This window comes from Stegodyphus dumicola, chromosome 3 (genome assembly GCF_044657685.1).
Source record: "Stegodyphus dumicola isolate Sdum_Otavi_A_Nest chromosome 3, ASM4465768v1".
NCBI classification, from domain to species: Eukaryota; Metazoa; Arthropoda; class Arachnida; order Araneae; family Eresidae; genus Stegodyphus; species Stegodyphus dumicola.
In genome coordinates, this window is record NC_140770.1 from 235,924,117 (window position 1) to 235,936,936 (window position 12,820).

At 31.6% G+C, this 12,820-nt stretch overlaps 1 protein-coding gene across 2 annotated transcripts in view; it reads left to right on the top strand.

The window, feature by feature from the left end:
* LOC118192530 (uncharacterized) overlaps positions 1 to 12,820 on the top strand; it is a 153,392-nt gene that overhangs the window by 88,538 nt on the left and 52,034 nt on the right. Inside the window, exon 1 of one of the 2 annotated variants that reach the window (XM_035363527.2) lies at positions 9,503 to 9,892. The exons of the other annotated variant lie outside the window; for it this stretch is intronic. Within the exon in view, the coding sequence (XP_035219418.1) occupies positions 9,853 to 9,892 (40 nt within the window). The 5' untranslated portion in view covers positions 9,503 to 9,852. Of the gene's footprint in view, positions 1 to 9,502; positions 9,893 to 12,820 lie in introns of those variants that run through there. 2 annotated transcript variants of the gene reach the window in all.

Here is a 12,820-nt window from a genome sequence, read left to right on the forward strand (position 1 = left end):
TTTGGAGGTAACTACCAGAAATCGCAGTACTGATAAAATCAAGATGCAAGTAGCGAAAATCTGTAGTCAGATTATAGATCTGAAACAGGATTACAGTCTAGACTGAACGGCGTATAATTTTATTTGATGGCAAGCAGAATACTTTCGATTTTACAACTCGAAGATCCTAGTTTAAGACACGCCAGCAATCACTGGAACTGGGAAATGTATTAAGATTAAAACTATTCCTTCATTAAATACCTTTATAATGGTATATAATAATATATGAATCAAAATCATAAATATCTTTACAGTGACTTAAAGGCCAAACGCTCAAGTTGAATATTAAAAAGGTATTCACGATGTGCAAATATTTTCAACATTACATAAATTAATTTCTTTTGACTATATATAACAATGTGAATAAAGTTAATGTTATAAAGTATTTTCTCTCTCCTTTCCGCATGCCTTCGGGACGTAAGTGGAAGCATATTCGAAGCGTATTCTAGAGGTGCAGGGTTCGAGTGCCGGCGAGGGCATTGCAAATTTTTCACGTCGTCTGCTTCAAAAAACTTAATGATTCTACAGTGGCGCCCGAACAAAAAGGGTGTCTAAATGCATTGAGGAAAGGGCAATTACACGAATATTTCTAAAATTTTCAGAACCTGGTACTAAAAAGCAGAGAGAAAACTACGGGAGGCAAAATGGCCCTAAAATAAAATCAGTTGTTGTTAATATTTGTGTACTCTAAAATAATACAAATAAAAATTACTATGCATTAGAATTTTTAAAATTCCTCTCTTATGTATGTAAGAGTTTCTTTTTTATTTTTTTATTATTATTTTTTATTTTATTATTATTATTTATTTTTTTTTTATTTTTTTTTTTTTTTTTGGTGAAAATGCAAGATATATTCGTTTCCTCTCGAAAACATTTAACAAAAACAACCTTTCTTTATAAGCAAATAATTGCATTAAACGCTTAAGGATACATTTAAGGGTAAAAAATAATAAATGATTTATATTACACATTTGACAAAAAAATCGCCTTTCAGTTTTTTAAAATTAGTCATTGAAAAGTGATTATTCCTTGAATTTATTTCTGCTAGCGCTGTTGGCAATAGAAAAGTCTACTAGTTGCCGCGTGGATGAAGACCGCTGAATGCTGAACCCGAGTTAGTTCTCAAGCAATCGAGGGGGGTGTATGGTTGATTTTCGTGGTTTTATTTCCCTGCGATACGCGAAATCAAGATTTTTTTATCTTAGGAAATTTTTATCTTAGGACATTCATCCTTAGATAAAAAGCTCTAATGTGATTTGCCATATTCAAATAATCTTGTTGTGTTAAAATAAGTTAATAGTTCATTCTAGGCTTATATAGCTCAGAACATTCTTTCCGTTATTTTATCTAGTTGTTGAAATCTAAGGCACACGTATCCGAAACATTTCCTAGGATTTTTCTCTTATGTCTATTACTTCATTGCGTTTCAGTGTATTAGTATAAATGACAAGAATTTGAGTTGACAAAGCTCAAACTCTGAGCGGCATAGTCGGGTGAAAAAAAAAAGAAATAATAATGAAAAGCAATATACATTATTTGTATACTTATGATCTATTTTAACGGTTCATTGACATGCTGAAAAGAAAATGCCCCGAATGGCTAATAATGAGCTCTCTTATTGGAGTAATCTGTATTCTCCCTCATTTTCTACACACCATTAATATTCATACTCTGTTAATTTTTCTGACTGATTCATTAAACTGTAATGCAAGTATAGTCTGTGAGTATACCACAGATATTTGTAAACAACGTTGACTTATTTTGGATTAATTCCAGTTTTTACTTTTTAGTGGATATCGTTCGTTGTTATACTTCGCGGTTGATCGGGAATTAGCCAAATTTTTGCTTTCAGTTATTTACGCATATTTAAAATGGCTGTTTTAATATACAATATTTGCCAACAAATATTCGTAGAAGTTATTTCAGGAATCATTTTAGAATTCACTAAAGCCATTAAAGAACTTCGGAAAAATTTTCCCGTAACACACTTGGATGATGGTTTAGAAAGTTATATTTTTTTTTAATTTGTGCTTAAATTCTATTGTTTTATCAACAAATCTTGGTTCTTTTATTTCAAAATTTCTTGGAAATTGCGGAAAATGATATAAAATGAGCTTAAATGTTGAAAAACAGTCAATTTAAGAAGATAAAATATACCTATTGCCCCCAACTCCAAGACAATGGATTTCTCTTTCGCTTGCAATATCCATTTTATTAATTTCCACTGTTAAAGCCATTCTTATTGATTTTTAAATTTCTTCTTTCCTGACAAATCGGATTTTTTAAAAGTGAATTGGAAATGTTCTTTAAATTACAGTAATCTGAAAATTAATGACTTGAACATTTTTGTTTTTTCGAAGGGAAAATCAAAGATATCTGCTTATTATTGCCATTTGGTCCAAGCACAACATTAATATAAATCTTCGGCATATAATTATTTTCAATCTCTTCTAAATTTTCTCAAAAAAGTTAAATTAAAAAACTGTTACTTCCTATTAAGTGCATCACCTAGAGTTGAGTTACGATGTAATTTATAAATTAAGATGCAAATTTATGTAAAAACCTTTTTAGTTTATTAGCCATTGCTTATATAACTGAATATTACATTTTGTCGTTTTAATATCGTCAGTGATGGCGAACAATTACACAAGAGTTTATTCTTTGGCAATATAATTAAATATGAGACTAAAAAAAGAAAGGCAAGAAGTTTGTAAAAATTAAATATTATGAAATCAACGCTGTTTTATAAATTTCATGAATAACGTACTATGTTAAAAATATCAAAATTAAATGCTTACTTAATTTATTAAATTATTTCGGAAATGATTCCGATTCAATGTAAATACTGAATCAGATCTATTAATTGATCAGATCAGATAATAAATCGATCAGATCAGATAATCAAGTTAATCCCACTATCTTAAGTATCCTTTGCTTTAACTTTGCATAAATATGATTCCTAGCTCTATTTTAATATAAATGGAATACTTTATTCCTGTCTATTTTAATAACTCGAGACGCAATAAAATACTTATTCAGTATAAAATTTCGAACTGTTCTATTCATTAGAATAAAGTAAGTTGATAAATACTGGAAACAGCAAAGTCATCGTAATCGAATTTTCCATAGCATTTGAACTGTCTGCCTAAGTTGATAAGCTCTCAAGATGCACTCAAAACACTTTTTATCTAGTGAGTTCAGAAAGCTACATAGTTTCTAAATGTCTTGTTAGTTACTGAAGCATTATTATGACTATCTTTAACTACATTAAGTTAAATGGTTAAGACATAGCTTATCGTATTTTTTGCCTGAACTCAATCCACAGATTTTCGATTAGACCGACCGACATTTGGAAATTTTCAAAACTAGGATTATAACTCAAATTCTTTTTCATGCTCAGTGAGCCACTCTCGAATAACTCAGGCAGTGTACGTTACATTGGAATATTATCTTGCTGAAAAAGGAACTGGCTTTTTTTCAGACGTTGTTATGAAAGGGATTCTGTCCTACAGAGGTATGTTTAGTGTTTAAAATTTTCTATCCTTTAATGAGGGATTCAAGGACCTCATCAAAGCACTGGCGGAAAATATTACACTTATTTGTGAACACATGGCTCATCTTAGTGCCGAAGCCTTCTCAGACAAATGGCACTGGTTGTCTGTACCATGTATGGCCGACCCGAGGCATGCAGGACTCTTGCGTCTCGCCAGGTGTCAGCTTGTCGGCCGCGGAGCTGGGTCATATTAAAAATAGTTTTAGTATACAGTGTACGTTATACATAAAACAGCCACCATATCCTAATAGAGAACATTCCATCATCGCGCGCCGATCCTGTGTGGCACGGCGGAATGGAGATTTGTCATACAGTTCGTTGATACTTGGGCTTGAATTCAAAAATCGATTTCAAGATTTTGAAAAGCATCATGTACTTTTCTCTGCTTTTGCTACGCCATTTTCCTAGATGGGAATTGATTGCCAGGAAAATTACAAGTGCAACATAATGAAAGGTGTTGCGATGAACAGTTAAAAGAGAAAAATCCATCAGGATGGCTCAGATGATTTTCATAAAACATATTTGGACAAAGAGAAATATTTTGCATTTTACTAATATGCTCTATCGATGATTGCGCTATTTAGAAACACTTACAAACAGCTTGTAGAATGAAACGTATCAAATCACAGGTGAGAACACGAATCATTTATGTTAATTTGGAAAGCTCTTTGCGTGTAATAACAACCTCAGTCAATAACAACAATTATGCACTTTTCTACCAAACAAAATTAGACGTCTCACTAAAATTTATTATTTTTACTTTTGAAATATCGTCGAAATCTAATAAATATGTTCCTTTCTGAATGTTTTATTTTCTCATGTATATAGTTTGCTTTTATAATTAAAAAAATGCAAGAAATCTCATTTTTAAAATCTGGCTCAGCTGATTAAATGGTTGGCGACCTATGATCTATACAATGTAACAATAAATTAGATTCATTGTTTCAAATAGCCGCCTTCATGTTATTCAGCTTCTTCAATAATTCTTAATATATTTATATTCTGGCAGTAAGTCAATATAAATTCATGTTCACTGTGCCACATAAGAAACATTAAACGAAATACAGCGTGTATATATATATTTAAATGCTGTGTACATTATGACAACGAAAAAAAGGCCCTTGAAACAGAAAATTGAAATGTACTAATGCAACAATGTGAACAATGATTGTATCTGGTGTGCTTTGATGCGTGTCTCCTAAAGAGTTAAGGAAAAGCAGACTATGCAAAAGAAGTAAACACATCGAATTATATATTATTGCTTGAGAACGGAGGAAACCGTGGTAAAGTAGAGCACAAGAAATATAGACTCAAAGTACTGTAACGTTGTTAGCGAAGTAATCTTACAGTGCTCGATTAGAAAATCTTAAAAGATCTGAAATTGATCCTTCTGATTAGAGACAAACAAGTAATATGCTTTACTGCCAGAAGAATTATTATTATCATATTAATGAGATTAAATCTGGTCAAAGGGGAAACTAAAATTGCAATAGTCTTATTTGCAAAGCGAAACTAAGTTACCCGATGGACTAACTACGAAAAAAAAATTTTTCACGATTCAATTTATTTTATGTGCATTTCTTGTATTCTTTTGATACCGAGTTAACCAGATATAAAAATTTAATTGAAAAGAATCTGTTTTGAAAGTGAAGAAATGAAGATGCAATACTTGTCAATTAATAAAATTTGGAATTCAGATAATTCAGTCTCTCAGTTGGATGTCATTACATAACGTTAAGAAATTCAAGTGCAAGTCCATAAATTCTGCTGTTTTGCGTTTTAAGATTAATTTCATTTAAAATATCGTAAGAGAAGTCTGAGTACTAGAATAGAAATACTATAAGGATATTCTACGGGAAAAAAAGAGTAAGAAATACTATAAGATTATTGTAAGGGGAAAAACGAGTATTAATAAGTACTAATAGGAAAAATACTATAAAAATGCTTACTGTGTCAACAGGTTTATATTTCATGTACTATTTAATTTTAAAAAAGGTTAATTGAAATAAAAGTTTTCAAATGTAAAAATGAGTAGAAATGTGATTAAAAATAATCCACCACGTTAAAATGGATATCAGCAGCAATTTCTTCATAATCATCGTTAAGTGGTATTTGACTTCTTATAGGCGGATATTTTTCAAGAAATATATTGAAAAATTTCTGGAGATTTAAAGCAAATTCAATAATTTGGTTTGTAGACTTAAATTTTTGGTTGTTGGAGACGTGAAAAATAAGCAATGCCCTCACCAAGACTCGGACCTTTGGAATACGCGCCGAGTATGCTACCGTTACACCACGAAAGTATGCTGGAAGGAGGGAGAAAAATCTTTTCAAATGTTAGATATATTTTATCATTTACTACCACAGGAAGAACACGGATCTATTTTGAAAGAATTATAATTTGCCAATATGCGAGCATACTTGCACACTTCCACAAAGTACCACTGAGAACAAAGTAATACTGAAAAAAAGAAAGAAAGAAAGAAAAAGAAAAAAGGTCAGATAAATTATATCTGCTACGATTGTAAATGTCACACTTCCTTGTTAACTGTTATAATTATTGTGGTGAATTCGGGTACTCTGAGTATCTGCTCAAAACGCCGTGCTCTCTTGAACCTTTCTTCAGTTCAATAAATTTAACACTACAATAAAACATGGTCTATCATTGCTTCCTTTCTTTTCACCGTGTTTTCATTTTGCAAACCTTAAATAACTGTGATTATCTTGAGAAATGCATTGAGTCAGTTTTATATTACTCCCATGAAACAGAGAAAAACCATGAAATAAACCGTAAATTCTTGAATTATATTGAAGCGTTTATTAATACAACAATGCTTTCATGACTATATTATGAATATGAATGTAATATTGCAAAATTTTATAAAAGTTTCAATGATTTATATTATTGTCTTGTGTGGTGACTTATCTCACTTATCTGACAGCAACAGCACAGCAAGCACACAAGGACAGCTAGGTTGCGCCTATCGTTGGCAAGAGGCTTGAGCACCATATAGGTGACATTACGATTACCGTCCCCAATTTTGAACTCCGGGGGGCACTCCGAAGAAAGACGGATCCGAAAGTCTCCCCCCCCCTCTCTTCCCATACCACCAACCTCTCGAGAAGCCTTTCGGCTCGCCATATGTTTGGAGTGCCCCCATGCCGCAAAGACACTATACATTTATAAACATCCATGCCCTCTTCGGCATTCGAACCCGGACCGTCGGCACCGCAGTAGGCTTTCCTAACCGTTATACCGTCTGGGCGGTTTGAATGATTTATTAATGTGTAGGCTAGGCTATCGCAAAATAATCGTATCGATCACATTTAGTTTATTATTAAAAAGCAGTTCTTTTGTTACAAATACTGAAATCCTTTTAGCAGCGAAAAAAATATTAGCTTACTTGATCGTATGAAAATATAGCATATGATGCATACAATATACAAAATATAACTATGTGTTAATTTTATATTTATGTAAATGATGATTTTTTTATGCTACAGCAAGTGCTAGTATGTAATGTTTTTAGAGGAGAAAACATTTTACACGAATTTATAACTACCGGATACTCTGAAAACCTCATCTTTCACATATGCATGTATAAGCAATGACAAGTATGACGTTCTTAAAAGCTGGTATTGTTAAAAAAGGACATACTAATAAAAAATTCTAAGAGAACTTAATATTAAAAATATTTTTTTAATTTTTAGAAAAGAAAATCAGATTGAGGTCTTACAAAGAGGTTATCACAGCTGATACAAATCGTTCTGTTCTATTAAATCAACATATGCTCTATAGTCAATCTAAAGTAACAAATACACAAGGCAGCCAAGATGATTTAGATGCCTCATCGAATCCGAAGATTCTGTTGTGGATTTCTCCTTCGCGTGTTCAATTTTATAATAATAATTTTAGCATATTAATAAATACTAATTTAGTAAATATCATTAATTTTATAATTTATATAACTATTATTAATTTTATAACAATAATTTTAAGTTATAATAATAATTAAAATTATTATATATTTATAACAAATTTATCAACATCGCGTGCTTGGAATTTTTTTTTTTACTTCTTTGTACAAAGCAAAGGAAGTATTGTAATCGCGAAAAATTTCAGGTATCGTATTTCAAGCTCTCGAATCCATCTAAACTATATTTCTGCGTGATTTGTGTATGTACAGCAGAATAAAGGTCTCTTTTTCCTAAAAGGGATTAAACAGTAGATTTAAAACAGATTCAGAAGAGTTCTTTTCGTGAGGTCTGGGTGTACGTATGTATGTATCTCGCATAACTCAAAAACGAGTATCTCAGAAAATTGAAATTTTAAATATGGGACTGCTAGATGCGCACCTCCCTTTCCACCTCAATTTTTTGTTGCAATCGGCCGCATCAGAAGTATATAAATAGTATGTAGTATATAAATATATATATAGATGCGGAGAGTCTCTGCTACTGCAGAGTGAGTATATGTATACATATATATATACTCACTCTGTTACTGGGCTCGGTGAGCTCAGTTTTTTTTTTTTTTTTTTTTTTTTTTTTTTTTTTTTTTGTTCTTATAAGTTGGTAAATTGTGCATTTTTGCTTTAAAAGTGATAGAATTTTGTTGTCCTTATATTTCGATTAAGGATTTTATGCCTTCAGTTAATTATCCAATAGTTTTAGAATTATCAACAATTTAAATTGTTTAAATGCGACTAAGCCTAACGGAGCAGCCATTTATTCTCATTTGAAACTTAGCAGAATAGCGAATCAAGTCAGTTTCTGCATCTTTAGTGTCTTCGGTGAGACCAAAAGTAAACTTTTAGTTTTGTGTACCGAGAAATCTGCCTTCTTGCTCCAATTTTAATTGTAAAAATTACTTTTTAAACAGATTTAATATTATTTGGTATTTTATGTTTTTCTATATTTTTCAAATTTTAATGAAGATGTTTTGAGTTTTTATGTATTTTTACCTTGTCGCGAAGTGAAAATTGAATGAATTGAATGAGAAATATATCTTTAATGAAGTTCGAGGAAATAAGATTAAATGAAATATGGGAAAAAATCTGTATAATTATGCCTTACAAGCAAGTCATGCGGTGTCCATATCAGATTTTTCGTTTATAAATTATTGTAAATTTGGTCAAATTCAACTCATGTAAAAGTGCATATCTAAATAAATAAATACGAAACTGTTATTTTCTCTGATAGTGAAATAAATGCAAATAGCTACTAATATTGCAAAAGTGCAATGAAACAAATTTTAAGAATATCAAATTTCGCATTTAAATCTGTATAACTGAAATAAAAAGTTCGATGAACGACCTTTATTATAAATGCTTGTCTTTTTTAGAAATCAAGTACAATATTCGGAAATTATGTTTTCTTCTGTAATCATATGCACGTCGAAGGACAAAGATATACAAATCCTTATGCGATCTTTATGCTTTTGGACAATATTGCCTCGGCAGTTGACAGTTATATAATATTTCTAATAATCGGCAAAAATCTGGGTTCTTTTTTCTAGCTTCAGATACGGACCGTCGCTCACGTCAACCATTTTTGTTGTTTCTGAACCTTACTCTCGATTATCAGTTCCAGTTAAAAATCCTTGGACGTGTTTTGCTTCTTTCCGGAAGAATGGCCAAGGGTTTTCACGTTGCTAACATTTCCCTCCAGTATATGATAATTTCCCGTGTCTTCGTCAAAAAGGAAATTTCTTGTTGCGAAATTCATATTTCTGCCCTTTGATTGGGCCATTAAACCAATCGACGAGGCGGGCTATTTTTCTATCATGTTGCTGTCTCGATTGCGCACCGGCTAAAACTTGCACAATGCTAAAGAAAGTGTTCAGTAAAGGTAATTGGAAGAGATACATTATCCATGTTAATTGGCAGTGAAGCCTGACATACAGGAAAACTGTTCTTTCGGAAACTAGTGATTTTAACTCAATTATTACAATACCTTCAGTGGTAACTCGTGCGAAAAGTTTGCTGACGTTACAGAGAACCCGACGTGTTTGATTCTAGTTAGAACGTTAGTTATCTTCTCAAGTTCAGGGTGTTTTGATCATAGCCAAAGAATTCTAGTAACTCATAACATAAGCAGTCGTTTAACTGTGATGCAAGACAAATTTCAAAACTCAAAGGAAATCTACTGTGACCAAAGTTTTGACCAATTCTGCTTTTTGCATGTTACAGTATTAAAAAAACTGATTGCTGCTCATATGTCTTGATATAAATTAACCCCCCCCCCGAAAAAAAAGAAAAATGTTAGAAATGACCGATTCGTATAACATCTATGAAGCAGGTAAGTTGTTTTAAAAATTGCTATGCTATAATTTAAGAAAATATATAGATTTAGAATTTCAAGACGCTTCATTTATTTTGTAGCGCTGATCTTTAAACTGCGAAATGAGATAAAAAACATTCACTGACGAAAATTTTAATAATAAATCTAAGGAGATTAAGATATTTATACACATAAACTTAAAATAAATATCATTTAGTGTATGGCAGCCGTATTTCCTCGCCAACTTTAAAATTACACTAATTAAAAAAAGTGTCAAATAGCTAGAGGTTGGTTTAAGATATGATTGGTTAGCAATGTATTTCTAATTAAGTATTTTTTAAGTATATAATCAATTTAAAAGAAGCTTAAAATGTAAATACTAGTGGTTAATGGTGATTGCAAATGAAATTGCATGATAATAACTACAGAATAGGATAACAACCAGGCTGTTATTCACAATTATTTGTTATACAAGCAATTATTTTAAGTAGAGGGGTAGAGTTTTGGAAGCTTACTTCTTTGTATAAACCTTGAGTGCGTTAATAAGTTCCACAGTAGTTGATGTTTTAACAGAAAATGCATGCTTATTAAAGGATGTGTTTAGATGCTATGTAAATGCTATGCATTTTTTCTCTTATTTCCCCTGCTAATATCATGACGACTTTTTCAACTAAAATAACTGCACTTAAATGTTTACAATACTGGATTAATATTGCATATGAATGAGTGAGTGTTCGTGATTCGTATTTTCCTTTCCATTTGAAAAAAGATAAAGTGTTTAATTTAATTAAAACAACCATTCTGCTAATTTATGATTTTCTAAAATCAGTACTTTTAAGAATCATAATCAATATTATATATAAACTGATTGATTAGTTGTGGGTACTAGACTGTTGATAGTTAGAGAAATAGCGATAGTTGGATAACCAGTAAACTATGAAAGTACATTTAATGCTCAATAAGCTAGATAAAATACAACAGATGTCAAAAGCAAAGCTGTACACAAAAATGTAAGCAGTGCATACCTTACACACCCTGAAATTCTACCGTTTTGTGCTAACGCATACTTTCATTTATCTTTCCTACCCACAGTCTTATGTATCTTTGCTATGTAAATACTGAGAGATGTTACATAGCAATAAAACTAAAGTCAATTTAAAAATAGTTAAAATCTATATTTCTAATAACATTCAAAGTTTTAAAATTTTGTGGTAACCACTAGAAAGCACTTGCTTATCTTGCAACGCTACAGTAATATAGCTAGGCATTCTAACAAAAATCGTGAAATACGGAAAGGATTAATTTGCTGATTTTAAAATTGATTTTCTATATATTTTGTACTTGTGAAGAAAAGGAAAAGTAATTTAGATAATTCGTGCAATGATCTCATGTGTATTTTAATTTTTATTGGGTTTGTCACGAACTACTTGTAACATTTTACAATAGCAATTCAGAAGTCAAACAACAAAAATCAGCGTTATACCTACAAAATTTTCACAGGACTAGTTTCGATGGTTTTACCGAACCATCATCTTCAGCTGCAAAACCGCAAATGAACAAGATAGGAAATAATGATTAGATAAGATAAGAAAGCCTGGACAAGAATAAGCAAGTGGCGCCATCTGTTGGCGAAACCAGAACTAAAACATAATTTCTCTAAAAGCCGAAGGCAAATTTGGATTGGAATTAGGATCGTTAACTAGAACAGAAAGATTTTTATGAATGTGAAATGCCTCTAGAAAATCCAGTTCTCCAATGGAAGATGTTTTTTGAATAATTTTGGCAGCAGAAAAATTGAAAGTGTGATTTTCGGACCAACAATGTTGAGCAACAGAAGACCTCTGTGTTTCCTTTTTTCTAACATATGCCTCATGTTCTTTGACGCGAAATTTTAAGGCTCTCTTAGTTTGGCCAATGTAAATTAAACCACACTGGCAAGGAATCCTATAAATACCCGAGGAATTCATATCCGGAATGGGGTCCTTGAGTATAGAAGTTGGAATTTTATTGATGGGAGAAAAAACAACCCGAAAGTTAAATTTCTGCAAAATATGTGCAACTTTATAGCTAATTGATGGAAAGAAGGGAATGACAACAGAATTTTTATAATCTCCTAAAATAAGAGTGTGGCTTTTAGTGTGTTGAGATGAGAATTTTTTAACTGCTTGATTAATAATGTTGGGTGAAAAGCCCCTGTCAATAGCTATTGCTTTTAAATAATTTAGTTCTTCATCAAGGGCTAGTTTGGAGGAGCAAACTTGAAGAGCACGGAAAACATAGGAATAAAATGAAGCTAACTTTTGTTTAGTCGGATGACATGATTTAAAGTGTGGTGGAAGGCAAACCGATGAAGGTTTACGGTAAACTGTAGTACTGAAGTTGGATGTGTTACGTGTGACCAGAATGTCGAGAAACGGATGAGAATTGCAAGTCTCAAGTTCAAAAGTGAACTGAATAGCAGGATCAATAGAATTCATTGTTGAAAGAACTTTATTTAAATCATCTTTATTACCTTCAAACAGGGTAAAAGTATCGTCTACGTAGCGGAACCATGCCGGGAAGTTTAAAGTTTCAAACAATTTTGATTCATAATAATGCATGTAGATATCAGCCAGGATGGGACTGAGGGGGCTTCCCATGGCTAATCCCTCAGTTTGCTTGTAATATTTATTTTGGAAAACAAAATGTGTTTGTTTCAAACAGAGTTGAGTGAGAGAAATTAGCTCATCAATTTCGATGCAAGAGAAATGAAATTCGCGAAGTCTGGTTTCTAGACATCTTAATGCACCCTCCACTGGGACATTGGTGAATAATGATTTTACATCAAAAGAAACCATGAGTAAATTACTAGGAGAAATGTTTTTAACCTTTTTTACAAACTCTATTGAATTTTTTATGGTGTAAATGTTATTGTCTAATAGAGTGGAAAATCTAGAAACTAAATAT